Consider the following 22,606-nt stretch of genomic DNA (forward strand, 5'->3'; position numbering starts at 1 on the left):
GTTGCTAAAGAAAAACTATTTAAAGTTCAAAAAAATATTTATTTAAAAATAAAAAAGTTTGTAGTAATTTTGTTTGAAATAAACTAAACAGCTTTTCATCACACAGTAAAAATCAAAATCGCTTATATTTTCTTCTAATATGTAGGTACGGTCAGCACCAAAAATATGTACATTTACAATTTTGACTGTCAAATATGACAGACATAAGTTATGAAATGTATAAGTACATATTTTGATGCTGACTGTACATTGTTCCTTATTAAAACGTAAAAGCATACGGACATATAATTTCTAAACAGTGGCCCACACACATACATCCGGCCTTCAAATCTTTAACAGCGTTAGCAATTTCTTCATCAATTTCTAAATAAGTTTTTGCCTTTTTGTTGTTGCATTTGAATGTCCGTGTAGATTTGCTCTCTTTTAATAATACGTCCAATAAGTGAGCCATCGTCGGATATTTCTTGCCAATAAACCTGTTGATGCGGCTATGCCACCCTTCTATATTGTTGGTGGTTCTTATTTCCTCCTGTTCACAACAGCAAATTTTAGAAAAGGCTGTTTTTGTGAACCACTGTTTTTTAAAATAATTATTAAATTTCTTAATATCTTCGCCCTTAGGGCTCTTACGCATTACATACTGCAAACTGGTTTGTATGAAGTGCTTTGGCAGCCGTGCCAGTCCAGCACATCTAGACACATGTCTTTTTTTAACTCGTGATGAGATATTCAACTTTTTGGCTTTTCGGAATAAGCATCTATTGAAATGGAAAAAGCATCCCTTGATCTCTATCTTTGGATAAACTTTTCTCAATGCATGCATAGCTGCTATCTCAAAATCCACTGTAACCTTTGTCGGCTTCCAGTCAGGAAAGCTTGATTTAATCAGATACAACATAGTTTCATATGTTTCTACCTTTTTGTCAGGAAGGAAACAAAAAATTAAAGGTTTTATAGAACGGGTTTCTTCGTCTAGACCATGTATGGTGTACAGTTGCTTAAACCCCACCGGGCACGACTTAAATGTTCCATCAGCTAAAATATGCTTAAAACCTCCTTCTTCGATCGATGTTCTAACTTTTGCCCCACAAAATAAAATAATTCTTTTATTCTCTTCCACATTATCATAATCTCTTAATAGAAAGTTTAGGAATTTTTTCGGTATTATCACTTCACTTCCTGCAGAAAATCTAATTTTTTTGACACCCAGGACTTTGTTTCTTGCATTATTCAGTCCTGTTTTAACTCCCTCGTATGTTGGCATATTTTCTATCAAATCCAACCCTTCATTTTCAAGATTAAAAACCATAGCCTCGTACTGTTTCTGAATCGAATCAAAATTTGTGCTTGACCTTTCCTTAAGATTATCCAATTCCTTCCAAATTCTGTTTTGAACAAAATTAGGCTTACATTCACTATGATGTTCTCTCTCTTTTACTATTTCATTTCTATCGTTTAATGTTACACTTCCCTTGCATCCATTTTCATTGTTGTAGTAGCACAACCAGAACGAACCTTTACGATAAAATTTCTTGCGATGATATCTTCGTCCTGCTAACAACATCGAACGCCCTCCTCTTCTTGTCGTAATAAAATCAATTGCAGCGTTTATATCATTCATTTTTATTACGTACATACATTATTTGCAGATATGCGAATAATAACTAATGACAGCTAACAATATAATGACATTGTCTAGAGTAATCAGATTAGAACTCACCTGAAGTACTGTTTAAGTGGCCAGTGATTTGTTATATTACCTACTGTAAAGGTTTCATATAAAATCTAAATATGTTATATTGAGTTTTGAAAAAACCTATAGCTAGACTAGCTAGATGGCCCAGACATTGGTTTCGTATAAGAACGAGAAGTGTTCGATTGTAACTGGTTACGGGTAAGACGGAATTAGTTTTTGATCGCAACCAGTTACGTACAAGACCGAAAAAGTATTCGATCGCATCTGGTTACGAACCTCTGGTTGCGTACGCGGCCGAAGGGGCAACCACTGGATCATATTAATTGATAACTGCAACGTGAAGCATTTTTTACTGCAGCTCACACTACTGATATGAGCAACTTACTGATAAATGCTCAAAGTGCGAGATTTGACTTTGAAATGGAAAATATATGTTTGTACAGGACTTTACAAAGATCAGTTCAATCTAATTTTAGAAGAAACTCCCTATTTGCGGTTGCGAAGTAAATATCTTCGCACTGTCTTAGGTATTCATTTATCCAAACTGAGAACAGGAGAATCAAACGAAAGGTTGACAACATTGTTTAACATTTCACAGCGACGACTATCATTAGCTAGAGAATGTCTAATGCTACATTTCGTAAATAAACATCTGGGTGCTGATCATTTATCACGGGAAGATGTACTCAAACGAAACCTTTTATTACCGAAAACCCTATTTGGTAATGAGGAAAACACCACAGCAATAATTATATGTGATGGCACCTATGCGTATATTCAAAACTTTTTATTTCAATGACAGACATACAGTTTGCACAAATTTCAAAACCTCCTTAAACCGTTTTTGATGGTATGTTCTGATTGGTGCGACGACTTCAGACGCAATGATTATATTATAAATGATATGTTAAATGATGAAGAAAATCCATTTCACTGAATGTAATATGAAAATGATGGCTTTATTTTAGACAGCGGTTTTAGGGACAGTGTTGAAAACTTGCGATCATTAGGTTATGTACCTCATATACCCCCGACAAAGGATCCACATGAAACTCAACTGACAACACTACAAGAAAATAAGTCACGGTTAAAGCCTGACAACAGTTTTATTTGACCCTCGCCATTTTGCGGATTTTCAATGGTACTAATTTATTTTACTGGCAACAAGTACACTTTGACAACGAACGTCATCCAATGTCACCGAAGTAAACAAACAGAATATATCTACGAATATATTTAAATATAAACGGTTCTATTACAAAAATGCCAATAAAAATTTCCAAAGATGCGAAAAAAATTGTAGTGAATGCAATCAAATACTTACAGCTTAAAAAAGACGAAGGATTACATAGCATTCCAATAAACAATGTTTTAAAGATGGTTGTTGACATGACCAGTGTTGACATTTTATACTGCGGTTGTATTGAACTGGTTAGTAGTTTGGTTTAAACTTTAATATTTCATTTAAGGTTTATGTACATCGACGATAAAAAATATTTCTAAAAATAATGAGACGGTCTTGACTTTGCCAACCGTAAAAAGAATTGAGGACGATTATAGGACTAACGGTCCTATAATCGAAATGGAGACTGAACGTTTTATAATTGAGGTTGGTGGTCCTGAAAGCGATACAACATCTGATGAAAATCAGAATTCGTCAGTCAGAAAACGAAGAATATATAAATATTGAATATTTAGAATCAGATTTTGACGAATAGGTAAATTGAAAGAACCGAATTCTCTGTAAGCAATGTTTTGACATTATACGAGTATCAACATGAAGCCAATGCCCAGTATCCTGACTATACATGACGTACGCACATTATTGCCATACGTAAGCTATTTGCAGCGAGACTATCTCAGGGTTAAATAAACTGTTGTCAGGCTTTAATTACTTTATGTCGATGGGTAGTCGAGGCCGTTAATGGCAAGTTAAAAACAGGTTCAAGCTTTTACGACAGGACTATTTTAATAGAGCCGTACCTGTGTTTGTAGACTTTAAAATCACAGCGGCTCTGATGAATGCATTTTTACGTGTAACGGTTGATAATATACATGTAAATGATATTATAAGAAAAGTTCATGACCGACTTCATGTACCAAATGTTTTGTATGACTACATACGTAGGGTGTTCAATAAGTCTTGACGTGCCTGCAAACAATAAGCGTACAGCGACAGTTTTTGTGTCCATTATTAAGTGTTCTCGATAACAAGAGTGAACTCGTTTTTAGTGCGCTTGACTTGAGCGCTATTTCTATAGTAAATGATACGGGGAATTCGATGAATATGTATAATAAGAGAATATTTACAATGATTAATTACAATAAGATTTACAAACAAGATTTAGGCTTCCGTATTGCTGAAGGCAAATTTAGTTGGGTCGGAATGACGTTTACACGTTGACGGACGGGTTGTGGGCAGCCAGTACTGTGATGCGCCACAGGACTCCCCTGGGAGAATCAGAGTCCTGCCTGAAAATGAGAAGGAAAGGTTACTTTCCGGCCAGACTTAGTGGTTCTCACCGGGACAACAGCTTGAATAGGCTTAGCATCTGTGCCTGTAGGTAAAGCTGTGTCGTTCTGCATATAGGCTGGTTTGACACGATCACTGGTCCTCGTAGTAAGTCTAATGTAACTGTCTTCTCCGTTCTACTTAGCACGCGATATGGGCCAGTGTATGGCCCTTCTAGCGATCCACGCAGTGCATCCTATCATAGGAAAACATGGCTGCATGAACTTAGGTCCTTGTAAACAAAGACTGATTTGTTTCCGTGCCTTGATGTGGGGACAGGTCTGAGGTGTGACATTTGGCGTTTCAACTGAGTGACAAAATCATCAGGCTGCAGAGTGTTTGAGGTATGAGAATGAAATAACTCACCCGGGATGCGTAAAAGGTTCACTATACACCATCTCTGCAGCTGAGCATGTGATGTCTTCCCTTCACGCACTTCTTATGCCGAGTAGAACGATCGGCAACACCTCAGTCCACTTCGTGCTGTTGTGGGCCATGATGGCTGATTTCAGGGAGCGGTGAAGACGCTCGACCATCGAGTTTGCTTGCGGATGATAAGCCGTCGTGTGACGCAGTTATGCACCACAAAGCTGCCAAGACCTTAAACATACGTAAGGTAAATTGACGTTCTTGGTCAGTTGTTAAGGTTTGAGGACAACCAAAACGCGATATCCAAGTTTCATAAAATGCATGGACTACCGTTTTAGCCGTGATATCAGACAGTGGCTTTGCCTCGGGCCACCGTGTGTACCTGTCTATGGCTGTGAAAAGATAACGGAATCCTGATGAAGGTGGCAATGGGCCAACCAGATCAATGTGCACATAACTAAACCTTTCTTCTGGTAATTTGAAATTTCCTAGAGGAGAAGAGGTATGGCGTTGCACTTTAGCACGTTGACAGGATTCGCATGCACGTACCCAGGTACCGCAATCTTTGCGTACAGATGGCCACACAAATCTCTGAGTTAAAAGTTTAATTGTGGATCTCGTACCTGGACGACTCATGCCATGGATGGTGTTAAATATTTTCTGTCGGTGCTGCTTGATAATAAATGGACGTGGCCTTGCTTGAGATGTGTCGCAATATAAATAAACATTGGTACCTGGTACGGGTACTTTCTCAAGCTTCAGTGACGAAGACCGACTGGTAAGAATCTCTTGTAGTTCTGGATCTTCCTGCTGACCTTGCGCGATGGCTTCGAATTTTGAGAACTCACTGCGAAAGCTTGCTTGTTCTTTAGGCTGATTTTCATCCAAAGTTTTTGTTAAACAGTCTAGCAGTACCTTAATACTTTGTACACATTGGACATCAGGCTAATGGGCCTGTAGTTGGCTTTATTCTTTTATTCTTTATTGTATTGCAGTCATGCTCATTACATTAGGTGTTACAATTTGAAGATAGTAGGTACATGACACCCTGTGTGGGCACTCAATATTTCTTAAGTCTAGGCAGGTAGGTATATGTATTTAATAGTCATAGTCATAGTCATTTATTTTATAAAGCCAATTTACAAGTCAACATTAATAATTAACATCAAATTAGGTACTATACAGTAAAATTAATCCTTACATCACGGTAAAATTACAAAAAATAACATTAAAAATTTCAATTAATACATTTAAAAAAAAAGTAGTCAAGTCACAAATTCATTGAAATTATGATAATATCGAATAATAGTAAAATAGAAATAATAAAAAAACAGAATAATTAATATATGTTTAATATAATACTTATGGCAACGAAATCTATATTTATAATGTTATATTTTATCGACGTTTATGCAATAAGATATAAAATGTAAAGTTCGTTTATGAAATTAATAAAATTATGATCGTAAATATTAAATGTCAAGGTTATTTTATTAATAGTTTAAAAAAAACATGGTTAATATTCATTAACTATAAGGTGATTTTAGATAATGCATGAATGTCGATGAAAGCTTACAATATTATAATAAAATTGAATTAATATAAAATGTAATTAATGGCAAGTACATTATTCCAGTGTTTGGTCATTTAGAAATTCGTCTATTCTATAGTATGCTTTCTCTAAAAGGAACTTTTTAAGAGTATTTTTAAAGTTTTTGTCATTCGGTTCTCGTTTCATACTGTCGGGGAGTTTATTTATAATTTGAATACATTGGTAATAGGGCCCCTTTCTGCACATAGCCAACTTGGTATTTGGTACGGTTAGCTGATTTTTAGACCTACTGTTAGTTTTGCATACTTCTCCTTTGGTTTTAAACAATTCCGAATGGTTTCTTACAAAAAGTGCTGATTCGTGTATATATATACATGGTCCCGTAAGTAACCTATGTTTTACGAAATGCGGACGACAGCTGTTTGGTATTCGTGTGTTTGCCAGAATACGGACGCATTTCTTTTGCATTATAAACAAATCATTGGCGTCAGTACTAGAGCACCACAAAACCACACCATAGCGGCACCATAGCTTTATCATCTTTTTTCCCTTTTTTGTGTAGTATTATTATAGTTGATATAGTTCACTATTGAGCTATATATTCTGTGCGCAAAATTTCATTGAATATGGTTTACTTTGATAAAAACTTTACCTCAGGTTCAAACTCGAATTAATCGCTTTAAGTTTGACTCTCTACATAGGTTACTATCGAATTCCGTGGAAAAAGGTGGGTATCAAAGTAACCCCAAGCTCAGTTTAAAGTTGATCACCACTTTTATATTTTCTTACAGGAGATATATTAAAAATAAAAAATATATTATTCGTAAAATCGATAGAGGAGCAAAAACCGATATTGATCAAAGCAACCCCAATCCACGGTAGTGTTTATCGTTACTTAGGATGATGACTAGGGAGATTAATATCTAGAAAATGTTTCGATACCGCGAATAATGTAACAATAACTAACAATGTAAAAAGTCTTAATGAATTATTATGATGTCGACCCTAGTAATCAATTAATCACAATAAAGTGCTTTTACTTTTAACCGATGGGGTGGGTTACATGCTAAAACCGGGAAGGATTAAAAAAATAATATTTACTCTCTCTCACGGTTTAAATAGAGTGCCTAAACTAGTCAGACGCCTTTATCTAAAAATTAATATAATGTTTAATTATAAAGTAAAACATACATTTTTACTAGATTATTATATATTCATGCAGAAATAATAGAAAAATACCCCACAGACTACTAGGCTAGTTTTTAGTTTATTATAATGAAATTAGTAGTGTTTTTAATACATTGTATTAAAAACACTACTAACTTAATTATAATATTTGCTATATTATGTCATTTATGTCGCAACATCTCTCTATCCAGGTGCCCCATCGAATAATTGTTAGTCGGGCTGGCAAAGGCACTCCAGGAAGAACTTCTATGATTTTTTTAATTCTGGGATTTCAAAAAAGTGTTCTTAACATTGGCGATTAATACATTTAGATAAATTAGATTAAAATAAAGCTAACTAAGAACTAGCCTAGTAGTTTGTGGGGTATTTTTCTATTATTTCTGCATGAATATATAATAATCTAGTAAAAAATATATGTTTCACTTTATAAAAAGAAAAAAAGTATAAGTTTTTGAGTTAATGCAAAAGTCTTATCTTAGCAAAAGATGTACAAAGCACTGCGAAGGTACTCCCATAAGGCATACAAGCATAAGTAATAGTACATTACGATACAAGTGCGAAAAATAGGAAATTCGAAGCGAGTGGCGATGAATTAAAACATGTTTTAAATCGACACGAGTTGCGAATTACCTATTTGCACATGTATCGTACAACGTTTTACAGTACTTACATATGGCCCTTTAAATGTTGGACACAATAACGTAATATGCTAATTTTCGCACTGGTGCGGTAAAGTAGCACCATATGTACTGTAAAGTAAATTATACTTACTAACAGCCTCCGCTAAGCCTATTCTGACAGAATAGTAACTGTGGAACCCTACATTGGGCATGGCCCGACATGCTCTTGACCGATTTTTTGGATGGATTTATTACCCCGTTGTTTATCAAATTAAAATAATTAAGGATTAATACAGATCAATTATGGGTTTGATAATTAATTAAAAATATTTTTTTTCAGACATTCCACCCTTAGTAAGCAGTTTTTACAGATCTCGTTATACCAAGTTTTGGATTGACACCTTGCCTTATAATATGACGAAATTTGTCAGAGACCCTTTATACGAGTTTACGCCTACACCGACAACACAAAAACCAAAAGTGGTTAATAGAGCACAAGGTACTTTATGAATCTTTTTCAGATATTTGGGTTGAGAATCGCTTGTACAGTCAGCATCAAAAGTAGCGGATGAAACAACGCGCCAAAAGTATCTGACATTCCGGATAACTTTTGGAAATATAGATAAATTTCTAAAATTCGCGCTCAAAAGTATATCTTTTACAGTCTTAGTGGTTCTATATTAAAGACATCACTTTTTGTTAAGCTGTTACAGAATGGTAGATACTTATGAAACGTTATTTGATCCGCTACTTTTGATGCTGACTGTACTACCCTAATGAGTAGGTACTTATTACTTTGTTTTTTCTAAATTTTAACAATTAGAAATATTTATTGGGTTCAACATAGATTTGTTGAACGATTTGAACTCCTCTCGATTTCATAGAGGACGATACTTTTTATTTAATTGTTCCATAAGAGATACAAGACTATATACTAACGTATGCGGATCAAAATTTAGACAAAATTTTGAATATTTAAAATGTTAAAATAAATTTTCTCTTAATTTAACGTAATAATCAGTTTCATTAACAGATGTTAATGAATCTGGTAAGTTTCATGTATATTGGATTCTTTATCTTGAAATCTTGGTAAATAAAGAACTTATATTTTGCATATACTACTGAAGCTACACAAGACACTTAACTATAAACCCGTCACCCAAAATCGTAGAAGAAACACTAATATAGCGCCCTCACCTGCCTGCAAGTCCGTTTTTGCAAAAAGACAGTTCTCATACCAATCCGCTTATCTGTACAATAAAGTTAACACGGAAACAAATATAGACCCGATGACATTTTTTGATTGTAGAAAAAACCTTATGCAGTGGCTTAAAAATCTAAACTATGATGAAACAGAGGCTTTACTACAAGGACACGTTATACGCTTTTCAAAATAAACAATTATCCAACAATCTCTCACGCACACACACACACACACACACATCCGCACACGCACGCACGCACGCAAGCGCGCGCGCGCGCGCACACACACACACACACACACACACACACACACACACACACACGTGCGCACATGCACATGTAATGTGAAATTGTCACTATGCACTATGAATTTCAGTTTGCAAATATGTACCTAGTTTATTTAGGAAACAGTTATTGTAAACCTCAAACGGAAGAGCGGGGTTTCCTGACACAGATGTATATATTCATCTACTAGGAAACTCCAGCCATTATATTATAATTGTAATTTATTTGTTACCCAAATAAACATTTTTCATTTTTTTTTCATTTTCAAAGAACGTCGTCGCGAAACTGTGTGTAATTTCTGCAGTACAAATTCCTTAAGGCCTAAATCGAAGGTACTAATGATTCGGAGAGCCGCTATTATGTTTGTAATATTTGTGCGTCTTTTTCCCTGAGTAAAAATATTACTACAAGTCTAGTTTTGGGAAACATTCCAGCTTTAGCCAATTTTCTGAGAGTGGATGATTACATAAAACGACAGCTGGCCGAGGGGCAACATCTCACATAGAGCTCAGGAGGAAATTTACTTAGCCAGGTCATAAGGTCACTAGGTTTAAATTAGCTGAAGTAAAGATTCATCGGAGAACTTAATGCTGGTGATAAGATAACGTTCTAAGAAAGTAGGATTGTACAAATAAACAATTGTACCTATTTTATGAATGTGACAGATTTTTACACCCTTTTGTAAAGTACAATTTTTCACTATCCCGCCGCGTATTTGCATCTGACGACAATCCCAAAGTAATCAAGTAGTAAATAAAGACGCGATCTAAATTCAAAACTAATTACGAGTATATTACGTTTTGATCAGTATAAGACCTGCCTTCAAATCATGGCAAACTTTTTTTATTAGAAAATTTGTATTACATTTTATCAGTCAAAATAACCTTTGTGACATAACTTATGACCTAACTAAGTAATTTAACTTATCACATGAGCATCGACAAGCTTTCAAGAAAAGTTCAGCCCGCCGCACAAAAACAGCGGTTCTTGTATTATAGAATTTATGAGTGAAGAAGTATATGTCACTGAAAATGTAAATTCATGTAAGGTAACTATTATTTTGAGAACACCAATGATCCAACGGACGAGAAATTGCAATAAGTATTTCAAGCATTCGAAGTTTCCTAAAAAAGTTTTATAATTATTTTTAACAGCGATGGACAAAAGGTACTTCATTCAGTTTTGTAGTAATACAACTGCGGTTAAGTATTGCATTGATGTAAAAACGTCAAATAGGTATCTATCTTCTTCTTCTTCTTCCGTCCCTGGTCCCGTTATCTGGGGTCGGGTCTCCTCACTCTACGGCGCCAGGTTGATCTGTCCTGGGTTGTCGGTTTTGGCAATTGGGCTTTCTTAAGGTCTCTTTCGATGCTTGACCACCAGGTCGATGGCGGGCGGCCTCTCCCTCTCTTTTGTTCTGGCAAGCTTAATGCGATTTTCACTACATGGTCTTCATCACGTCTCATGATATGGCCGTACCATCTAAGGCGATTTTCCGTCATTTTGTCTGTGATTGGTGCAACTTTAAAGCTCCCCCGAATGTATTCGTTCCGAATTCTGTCCATCCTGGTCACCCCACCCGCCCAGCGCAGCATCTTCATTTCATTTACATGTGCTATCTGTTCATGCGCTTTCTTGACTGTCCAGCATTCGGAACCGTACAGTAGGGCTGGCCTGACAGCTGTCTTGTACACTTTACCCTTTGTTTTTATGGGCATACGGGTATCACACAGAGCTCCTGTAAGTCAAATAGGTATCTATATTATTTAAAAAAGACATTAATATAAAAATAAGCATTTAATATGACATGAAACTTAGCCCAAATTTCATTCCGCATACTTTATCTTTAGTCACATCATTCATTTTATTTCAATTACTTAATAGAAGGGAACAAAAGATACGTCAGTTTTTACGTTTTATCTCAATTATACCTACATCTGTTTGAAATTTTGCTCGTCAGATCCCTCGGCGCTGTATCACTAGCTACTTTATCATAAAATTAATCTGCTTGGTATGCAGGTAACGATATAACTACAACAGAAAATGCCATGTTTAGTGTTTTTTTTTTCTATTAAACTTAAAAGGTGGTTCGCCTTTAAGGTTTTGCGAGTATCTGCCCTTGGAAATATTAGTCTAGTTTCCGTGTGAATTATTTCATGACATTTGCCCTTGATTGAAAAATATGTAATCATTCAATTATATGTGAGAACTAACAATTTTCGTAAGCGCCCTCATAATAAGTATAATAGCATCAAAGATAAAAATAAAAGTGGTATATGAACTCGGGTGAAAACACCCATTAGCTCCCACTAGTCCCACAAATCTCGGGTGTGATAGGTCTCTTTCAACCCATGGTTAACAATCTACTATTTACTATTTTGTATTTAATAACTTGGCATAATGTTAGGTCGGCACTTTGAGTAAAGTGAAGGTGTAAAACTGATTTGATGCGTTTTTTTATTTGAAAGTAGATTTTCCAGAGGGGGGTTATTAGATATGTTTAATCAAAATAGCATTAAGTATCTGTTTCACTGAGTTGAGGTTTTTTTTTTAAATTTTAAATGTATATTTTACTTTTATGGTGACACTTCCACTTTTTGCTTTATCTTGGTCCGACTCTGCAAAGGTTTTTTTAGTTAAAACGTGCTGGCTTCTTGAGTTTACTTTTATCTGGCTTTTTCTGAACACACACGATGTGTATGTCGCATTCAGTACGGATCAAACGAAGGCAATGATAAAGGACTTTAAAGCTTACGATTCGACTTCCATGTATATTCATCGAAAATTAATGACAATGAATATAATCAAAATTACTTTGCGGAAATCCATAATAATTAAAACAAAAATATTACTTTGCTAATGCGCGAAAAGATTAAACGTGCTAGTCAATCAGTGCTAACTCGCTATAACTACTTGCGTATACATGCAATTAATGTTCCCACCACCCAAAAATAAATATACCAAACCACAACCAAAAGTACTATTTAAACTCGACAAGTGTTTCGCCTATCTACGAGGCATCCTCCGAACATGCTGGAGAAGTTCATGGGTCGATGCCCAGCAACGGAATGAGCTGCCTAGAATAGTCAGCCATACATTGACCACTCCCTCTACCATGGAAGTGTGAACGTGGAAAAATCGTTTTAAATAAAAATAAAATAAAAATGAAATATTATAAAGACATTCTTACACAAATCGACTAAGCCCCACGGTAAGTCAAGAAGGCCTCGTGTGTTGTGTAATAACGGCGAAATTCGTAATCTTCATCGCCGTTAGTAGGGGAATATTAATTGCATGTAAAAATAAGCAAGTAGGTATCACGAATTAGCACTGATTTACTAGCACGTTATCTTTTCGCGAATCAAAAAGTAAAATTCTTGTTTTTAAAATTAATGGTTTCGGAGAGACCATCGATATTGTTTTCTTCCTGAACAGTGTTAACTTAACTTTTGTAACTTGATTCCAATATTGTGAATGTAAATCGAATATGATCTTAACAATTGCCCAGGAAAACTGAATCCACTACATATTGACAAGATTAAAATGAAAACCCTTTTCAATGTACTTGTGACGTCACGGTAACGTCACAATCATAACGCAACGGCGACCGGAGCGGAGCAGCGAGGTACAGCGCGCGGCGGGCAGAGAGCAGCGATCATACCCCTGCCCCGCGGACGACGGCGCCGCGCACCTATATAAGCGGCGCGTATTGAGCAGCGACAGCCAAACGTGTCCGAAACACATCTGCGGGAAGACGCCGCCCTGAAGATCCCCGGGTACCTGGTGTACCGCAAGGACGAGGTACAGCAGAATGGCACACCGTACCGGGGACTCGCAGTCATAGTCCGGAGGTCCATCCATCGTCCACCAGCCGGTGGACTACCAGCCCCTCGACTCCTTCTACGCCCTAGGAGTCGACATCCGAGTCCCGGGCCACGACCTTCGGCTATACTCCATCTACAGACCCGTAGGTGCCATTGGCTCCCTCACAGCAGTCTCCCTCGCCTCATTCACGTGGGCGTCCCCCAGGGAAGTGTGCTCTCACCGGCCTGCTACGCCCTCTACACGGACGACTTCCCAGTCATCGGAGACGTCTAGCTGGGCCTCTTCGCGGACGACGCGGCACTCTTTGCCGCGTTCATTAACCCCAAGCAAGCTGTCAAGAAGATCCAGAGGCCCCTTGACGCCCTCCCCGACTGACTCTTCAGGTGGAGGCTGTCCTTCAACGTGAGGAAGACGCAGGCCATGATCACAGGCTTGACTAACAAGCCCCCTCCGCCTCTACGCCTGAACAATGAGGACATAGCCTGGCTGCAGGTCAAGTATCTTGGAGTGACGCTTGACCGGCGGCTAACGATGAAGCCGCACGTGGACGAGGTGTTTCGGCGCGTCAAAACCACACGTATCTTATTGCGTCCAGTGCTCTGCAGCAACCTCCCCCGCCGCACGAAGCTGGGGATTTACAAAACGTATATACGGTCCCGCCTGAAGTAGGCAGCACCAGCCTCGTACGCCTTGACGGCTGAAATGAACAAGGAAAGGCTGCGTGCGCAGAAGAACATGTCCCCACGTACCGTGGTAAATGCCCCCCCCCCCCCCCCGCTTCGTGCGCAACATTGATATCCAGCGTGAGCTGAAATGGCAGGACCTGGACGCCTTTATCAGCTATCTCTCGGGCAGAATGTTCGAGCGCGCCGACCACTCCAGACACCACCACCTGCAGGGCATCGCGCCACTCCACGCGCGCCCGCCAGACACCCGATGTGAGCGCCAGTTCCCCAGGACGTTGGCACCAACTGAAAAGGAGAAGGAAGAGGATGATTAGTAGACAAAAGAATTGAAGAAACTGCACCACTGCAGCGGAAAAGCCAGCAAACCTCAAAGCCGCAGAAAGGCCCACATGTCCAGTTCTTAGAAGCTGCGCCTAAAGGGCATCAATGACCCGCCCGTCGTTACGGGCGGCGAACACCACACCGCCAAAATCCTAAAAAAGGATGGAAAGGCTACCCACTCCTCATACCTGCGGAGCCCGCGCTGGAAACAACGGTAGCTCAGCCCGGTGTGGCGGCGTGCGTCCTCGCGTTCTCCCCGGGCTTCCCGTAGGGCCGAGTCTTGAATAGGCCGCGCGTGTTCTGGCGTAGATAGCCGCAAGACTCTTTCTTCCATTCCCCCTTAGTATAAGCTTTCCCTGGCCGCGCGTGTCCTCGCGTAGTTAGCCGGGAAGGTTATCCTCGGTGCACTCGATCCCGCTAAACCTATCCAGGCCAAGCGTGTTCTCGCGTAAACAGCCGGAGGTTTATTCCTGACCCCGTTCCCCGGGGGACGCTCCGCTATCCCGCCGTAACCAGGGCCCGTTGGCCAATCACGTGATCACGGTTCTATTTAGTGATTGCTGTGTGTTGTGTTGATTTCTCACAGTGAGCCATGGACCATATTTTCGAATTGATAGCTTTTTTGATGTCTTGGAATTGCTTCTCATATTTGCAGAACGTTTGATTGTAGGTTTTGTCATCTTCAAAAAGTTCACTGTCGATGTCCCGGCGAAGAAAGTCAATGTTTGTCCAGCGAAACTGGACTGATTTGAGTAAATCTTCCAATTCCCACTTTTCATTAACGGTGGAGAGGTCGATGTAATGTAAAGTACGCGCGAAGGCCTCGAAGTTGCTCTGTTGTTTTCTCATTATCTCTGACAACTTGGCAGCATTGACGCTTGGGTTTTCGGTGATATTGAAAATAGGTAGAACTGCGAATCCTGGATTGACTGGAGGTCGGGTGGCCGTCTTTTCTTGATTCTCAGATTGATGGTATTGAGGGATGGCGCGGCTCTGGTTTGATGGCCCAGGATCCATTTCTTCTTTTTTTTGTTTTTTTCTTCGGCCCAATTAGGCATTTCTGACGAAGGGTGTGTTGAACGTTCTGCTGGTTTAGGTGACATTGGCCTAGGTCTCGGTGATCCACAGGATCCGGGCTATAGGCCTAGAAGTGGCTCTGCACAAATCCGAGGTCCTGGTTTTCCACGGACCTCGAAATAAACCACCAGAGGGGGCACAGATAACTGTTGGAGGAACTTCCATCGCCGTCGGGTCGACGATGAAGTACCTGGGACTCGTTCTCGACGGTAGGTGGAAGTTTGAGGAGCACTTCAAGCGCCTGGCTCCAAAATTGCTCGCTGCAGCCGGAGCGCTTGGGCGGATCCTCCCAAATCTAGGCGGTCCAGGAGGAGCCTGCAGGAGGCTATATCTGGGTGTGGTGCGCTCAATGGCGCTCTACGGGGCGCCAATATGGGCGGATACCCTGAGTCCTCGGAGTGCGGCCCTATTGCGCCGGCCGCAGCGGGCCATAGCTCTCAGGGTGGCTCGAGCGTACCGTGACAACTCGCACGCAGCAGCCGGCCTGCTAGCTGGGAGCCCGCCATGGGATCTTGAAGCCAAGGTTCAGTCCGCGGTCTATTGGCGGGTGCTAGCAGCAAGGAGGGAGGAGAACTGGCCTGCCCCTCGGGAGGTCCGCCAGTGGCGAGACGTCCTCTACCAGCAGTGGTCAGAGCGTCTGGAAATCCCGGGAGCTAGCCGGGACCTGGTGGCCGCTGTTCGGCCCGTTTTGAAAGAATGGGTCGAACGCAAGCATGGCGCACCCTCCTTCCATCTCACGCAGCTCCTAACGGGGCACGGCTGTTTCGGCTGGTACCTGTGTGAGAGGTTGGGAAGGGAGCCGACGACAGCGTGCCATCATTGCGATGGAGGAGCCGTGGACACGGCGCAACACACGCGCGAAGAGTGCCCTGCTTGGGCGGAGCCTCGCGCTATCATGTCCTCGGCCATAGGAGGAGACCTCTCGCTGCCGGCGCTAATACGCCGCATGCTCAGCAGTGAAGAAGCGTGGGCGGCAGTGGCCTCCTTTAGCGTCACCGTCCTGTCACAAAAGGAGGCTGCAGAGAGAATGCGCGAGGTCGATGCGAATTCGCTCCCTCAGCGCCGTAGGAGGCCAGGTCGGCGTCTAAGGGCATACGCAGCCCGAATGATGCCGCCTTAACGGGAACCTGCGGGTGATGGGCCGGGAGTTCCATCACTCGCCTAAAGAGGTTCCGAGCTGGAAGGCCCTCAACTGTTACGAGGCGTCTTCAGCGGAGTAGGCTGCTGCAGCAGCCACAAAAGACGAGCCCGTAATGGCAACGCTGACGGGGTATCGGAAATCTACAATCGCGTTCCCGAAACCCCGTCCACAAAGCGCGCGGTGGAACACCCCAGGGGGTTTAGTCCGTGGGAGTCGGACATACCCACTCGGCTTCTCTCGTGCCAGTGGGATCCATAACGGATTCCCCCTGGGTCAAAAAAAAAAGGTCTCGGTGATAGAGGAGCCTTTTTAGCTGTATCCAAATGATCTAGCAATACAGACCGAGCTGATTCGTAGAAGGATTCGGTTTTGTTATAAGTCGTTTCGGCAAAATGAGTGCATTCCTCGTTCTGAAACGCTAGCTTGATTGCTTTCATACTCTTGCCAGAATCCGTCGAGGCCGGTCAACTTTTTATTGATGGTAGAAACAGTTCGGTGGCTTGGACCATCTTTTTTGTAGTTCTCATATAGCCTGTTCATATTGGCCATGAGCTGATTTTGATCGTTGCAAATTGCTTCCATTTCCTTTTGGTGACTCATCTTGATTTATTGATAGGAAGTTAGAGTAGATATTGATAATAAGTATTAATCAAAAAATAATTGACAATACCGTGGCCACTGATATTCGATATTTGATAATGATATGAGTCCCTGATATTTGCTGTAGCAATGATGATCTTTCAAGTTCGAGATTCCTCTAACTTGGCTTGATAGTAGACGTCTCTTGATAATCTTGATATCTTCGATGATGAACTGACGCTGTTCCCTATGCCAATGAATTTAGTCAGGCTCTGGATGACTCACTGTGCATGTTCAATTCACACGGTGGGACCCGCTTGTGGGAGGCCGATGGGATGAAATCACTCTCACAGTCACTGATCCGGTTCGAAGGACCAAAAGATGTATGGGTCGTACATCTGAGCTGATATGATTCTTGATGGTTAATTGTAGTCTTGATGGAAACACTGATTTTGGTATATGTATTTATTGATAACCAAGGTATATGAGTACTAGCTAGGAGCACGTATAAACGTAAACTAATTCATAAATCGATGTATGGCGTAATCGCAAATACAGCAAATATTATAAAGTCATTATATTTATTTTTAATGCTGACGCAAGAAATGTACGATGCTTGCATTGTACAACATAGCTTGCTAGTTAAGTGTGAATGACCTTCTTAGTAATAATAAAGGACGCGAAAGACGCCATTTGGCTAAGTGAACTTGTGTTTTCTATAAGCTCATCCTCCATACCCTGAGTTAGCCTGGAAACCTTCGCTAAGCCCCTCAGGCTGAAGGATATGTATGGTTCGCTCTCAGCGCCAACCATCGCATACTTATGGCGCCAAACTTCAAATATTTCTCCAAAATCATAAATTTTCGCTGAATATACGAGTATATAGAGGCAAACTCCCATACATATATAGGGAGAGGACATGATTCGATTCAGAGATTTAAAAAGGATTCGTTTGATCCGGGGACATCCTGTATATTTACACGCGTAGGTATTGATTGATTGAGATTGTTTTTTTCAGATCCTATAAGAAGAATTTGGACCCCTACTATCATTGACACGCCTCGTGTTAATTCGCCGATGTATGGTAGAGTAAAACCGTATTCTCCACCAGTCTACTCGCCAAATACTGACGCTATTTACCATGAAATACAGGCAATAAATTCACCGTCTAGGCCTATTTCACCGAAAATAATGGAGAAAAGTACAGTTTATTCTTCAACTTCGAAGCCTAAAAATCTAAACGATGTTCAAGTGAAAACGTCTACATCAACGATTACTCTTATTGTATCACTGGGAATTCTTTTTCTAGCCGTAAATGTTGGAATTTGCGCCGTCTTATGTTTTAAGAAGAGAAATATCAATTTGCGGGAAAACATGGTACAACTTAATCGTCAAACCCGCGCAAATGTTGGCGAGATTGATATTATCGGTCAAAAAAATTCAAAAGATGATAAAAATACTCTTCAAACGCTAAAAACTGGTTGTAGCGTTATAAAATCAATGAGTCTTAGTAAAATGAGAGGCAATCAAAATGCAAAAAATAAACAAGAATTGTGCAAAACGCCCAAGTCAGACGATTCAGGTGGCTTTCGAGAACGCTTTCAACTTAGGAGACATCTTTCAACCAGTACGTTAGATGCACATACTAAAGTAAAAGACTGGATTGCAAATGAAGTAATGCATAGATGTTCACCTAATATAATCCGAAAATCAAATGCTGAACTTAATGTAAATAATCGACCTGCTCCTCCTAACATATTTACAAGATCAGAAGAATTACTGCCAAATGCCAAAATTCCTAAAACATTACACATTAAAACTGATTTTGGACGAAAAGGATGTACACTGAATAATGCCAATGACCAAAAAAACACTTCAGCTTCTAAATTCAGTTCATCATCATCTATTTCCAGTCATAAAAAATCAATGAATTCTAGTATTAAAGATGCAGGTAAATCAACGGACTCTTTAAAAAGCAAGGGAACCGAGAGCTCTGCTTCTAAGAAGGTTTCCGTAGCAATAGACGCAACACCAACGGCTCGGACAAACTCTATACTTCAGCAAGAACCTATAGAGCTAAAAAAGTCAGTCAGCAAAATTGATCAAAAACATTCCGAAAATGAAAATAAGGATACTAAAATTAAATTTACTAACGAAGTAACATTTTCTATAGAAAAAGATGAGATTCCTTTAAAAATATTTCATAAACATTCCACTTCAGATCCAGTCACAGACATAAATTACGACATTATTTTTAAAAACAAAATTAAGTCTGATAAAGGATTAGAAGATTTATTACCACCTGTTACGTTCCGAAATGATATTAATGTTACGTCTGCAAGTGACAATGTAGAAGTAGAACCCTTATCAACATCAGACGCCCTGCTGACAATTAAAAGGAGGAATTTTCCAAAAGTCTTGCCAGATTTACCTCAATTGCAAAAAAGGTTTTCTTTGCAGCCTACAGCTCTGCAAACGTTTCGTCATTATGAAAGAAGTATAGAAAGTGATTCAGATTTTCTTAAGGTTCCACCACAACCACCACCAAGAACAACAACTTTGGATCGTCGCCTTGCGTATAAATACACTAAACAGTTGTCTTCTTTTGAATCACCCGATGCAGAGAGAAATGTTAAATGTAATAATTCTCCTATTAACTATGAGAACATTGAAGAATTTTCAACGCAAAGAGCGAGCACTTACAAAGGCGGAGAATCTATTGTGACTTCTCAGAATAGAGAATACCCAAAAGTAATAATATCGTCTGATGACCCAGTCAGTGCCACAGCTCATAATATATCTGATCTTATTCAAACATCACCGAGTTTAACAAGTATGTCGAGTAACGTACCAAGAGTAAGATTGCCTGACAATTTTCATACTTGTAACGACTACTCAGTAGCATCATTTTCTTCCGTTTGTTCTGACGATGACATAGAGATTATGGAATGTGACTTCACGGAAGACTTTGGTGAAGATAAACTCATTCAAGAGTTAGTGGGAGGGGTAGACTCTCCTACTAATTCCGAGGATGTGTTAGATTCTAAGGGTCCAGCAACAATATATGAGAAAAAAATGGAAATAGTTCCAGTGAAAGTACATACTACGTATACGGTTCCAACATCTAAAGAAAATTACGTGTGCATAACAGATTTACAACTACCGAATGACCCATGTGTTGAAAAAACAGCACAAATCAAACCTAACTACGGTATTAATAAATTACAAAAAAGAAGTGAAAGTATTCATAGACCCCCAGAAAAAGCGGTAAAAGTGATACAGAGGGGTTTTATAAGACCCTCGACGATATTGAACCGAAGTTTGAAAAATGCAATAAATAATGATAAAAGTGATAAAAACAAACTAGAACATTCAAATTCCGGTTCATCTAACGATACAGAAGCTAGTACTGGTACTGTGAAGAAAATAGAAATTTCAAAAAAGAGCAAATAACATTTCTCTGTAAATTCTACAAATTTTAATATTTATTTCAAACTACCTGTTTCATTTCAGAAATAAATCCTTTAAGTAAAACCAATCCTGGTGACCTTGTGAGTGTCAATAAGATATGTACAGAAGCTATGTAATTCTGTGTGAAGAAAATAGAAAGAGAGCAGTTTGATATTTCTCCATGTGCTTATTTTGAGTCACGTGCAAGCGAAAATTTTTATAATAATTTAGTCTTGAGCCTAGCAAGGGACTCAAAAGTACACGAGATGTAAATAACTTTGATCTCGTGTAGTCACAAATTATCACCTGAGCAATGAGAACAGATTAAACGGAAATAATATCCTTATTGGTCACATTTTCACCCATGCTTTCTTAAGGTATTCTAACAATAAACATTAATTATCGCAATAAAACACAAAAATAAAAATTATATTTCAGTGAGATATTTAATACGGGACTAACGAATATCACACTAAATTGACGTTAAGATATGTTGAAACAAAAACTAATAAAAAAAAACTTTTTAGGGTGCGTTCGGAATTGCTGAATACTATTTGACCACTAATTGACAAACAAAGATCGTTAAAAGTAGAATTATTTATTTTGCGTCATATGCTTTGTATTTTTACAATAAAGGACGTAAGATATAGTATGTTTATCAAAAATTAAACTTAAAAAATCTTGAATTATTTTTTATTTACAAATTATGGGCGTTTTTGAACGTAGCGTTCTGTCTTTTTAGGGTTTCGTAGCCAAATGGCAAAAAACGGAACCCTTATAGATTCGTCATTCGTCTGTCCGATTATGTCACGGCCACTTTTTTCTGGGATCTATTATAAATCGTTAATATATGGTTGGATAACGTTTGAACGTTTTTCTGCCTCTTTCTTTTTTATAACAACGGGAAAGGGACAGAACGAATATAATCAAAGTACATACTTCGAAGTTGTATTAGGCCCATCATATAGAAATGACATTCGAATGTAAAGGTCACTTGAATGTCATTTCGTCTCATTCGCATTGTCGCAGTGAGCAAAGTCGCATTTTACTCAAAGTTTTTAAGCAGCAAAGTACCCTTGTTCGAGCTGTTGAGGTGAATATACCATTTCATTATAAATTCTACAAATTTTAACATTTCAAACTACGTATATAATTTCAGAAATAAATCCTTTAAGTAAAACTAAACCTGTGATCTTGTAGGCGCCAATAACCCGAAGAACTTTAACAACGAATTCCTAAAGGATTAAAAAGTTAAATCAACATGGGTCTCATTTATGCATTTGTATTTGCTAATTTTCTGGAATAAAATAATTATACTTAATTTCATTCACTACTACCTATCCTTTTGAAAAAACCTAGCTGTTATGACGCTTGATTGATTAGGTATATTGAGTCACCGATTTTAAAATCTGCAGATTTTTTATTTTTATAAATGTATAGTGGGGAATTCATAGTTAATATATACGAGTATATTTCACTTTAATTGTAGAGGGAGCTGCTTGGAATAATATTTAGTGATTCTCATAACATGTCAAAATTTCAGGGTACCAAACTGCAATACTGTTATTAATAAATACACTTCACGAAACATGCTAATTATGTATTTTGACATATGTATTATGTATTTTGACACATTAATAAATATTATTCTTAAACGGTTTAATTGCTTTTTACTGTTTTTTTATCGAATTGAATAAGACCATTCATTTGAGGAAAAGCAGATGGCGCCGCTAAGTAAATGTTTTAGCACTTCTACGGAGAGGCGGTTCTTGATGTCTTTTAGTCAATTTTTGACTGGGGGGAGGGGGGCACACTTGAAGCGGGCGCTATACCGTAGATGTTGACGTAAAAATCAAATAGCGTAGAAAAAGCAGCCATGTTAATCACACGAAGTCTGGCTCTTGGAATAGGTAAGTTAAAGTTGCAAACCTCTTATCTCCTCCGGAAGGAGTCAAGGGGTTTGCTACTTAGGTATTGTTGGCTAAAATAGAAAATCCCTAAAATCCTTAAAACGGAGTTACTACTGTCAGAAATTAAATATTCTATAAATCCCTTTATACGTTTAAACAAAACTAAACGATTTTTTTTTAATTCGCAGACGT

General features: G+C 38.9%; 1 protein-coding gene across 1 annotated transcript in view; it reads left to right on the forward strand.

Moving 5' to 3' along the window:
• The window catches only part of LOC133518789 (uncharacterized), a 78,313-nt gene extending 56,150 nt beyond the window's left edge, over positions 1–22,163 (forward strand). Inside the window, exons 11-12 of the mRNA XM_061852494.1 lie at positions 8,278–8,436; positions 18,073–22,163. Of these exons, the coding sequence (XP_061708478.1) occupies positions 8,278–8,436; positions 18,073–20,507 (2,594 nt within the window). The 3' untranslated portion in view covers positions 20,508–22,163. The remainder of the gene's footprint in view (positions 1–8,277; positions 8,437–18,072) is intronic.
• The last annotated feature ends 443 nt before the right edge of the window (positions 22,164–22,606 follow it).

Source organism: Cydia pomonella, chromosome 1 (genome assembly GCF_033807575.1).
Source record: "Cydia pomonella isolate Wapato2018A chromosome 1, ilCydPomo1, whole genome shotgun sequence".
In the NCBI taxonomy this organism is placed as follows: domain Eukaryota; kingdom Metazoa; phylum Arthropoda; class Insecta; order Lepidoptera; family Tortricidae; genus Cydia; species Cydia pomonella.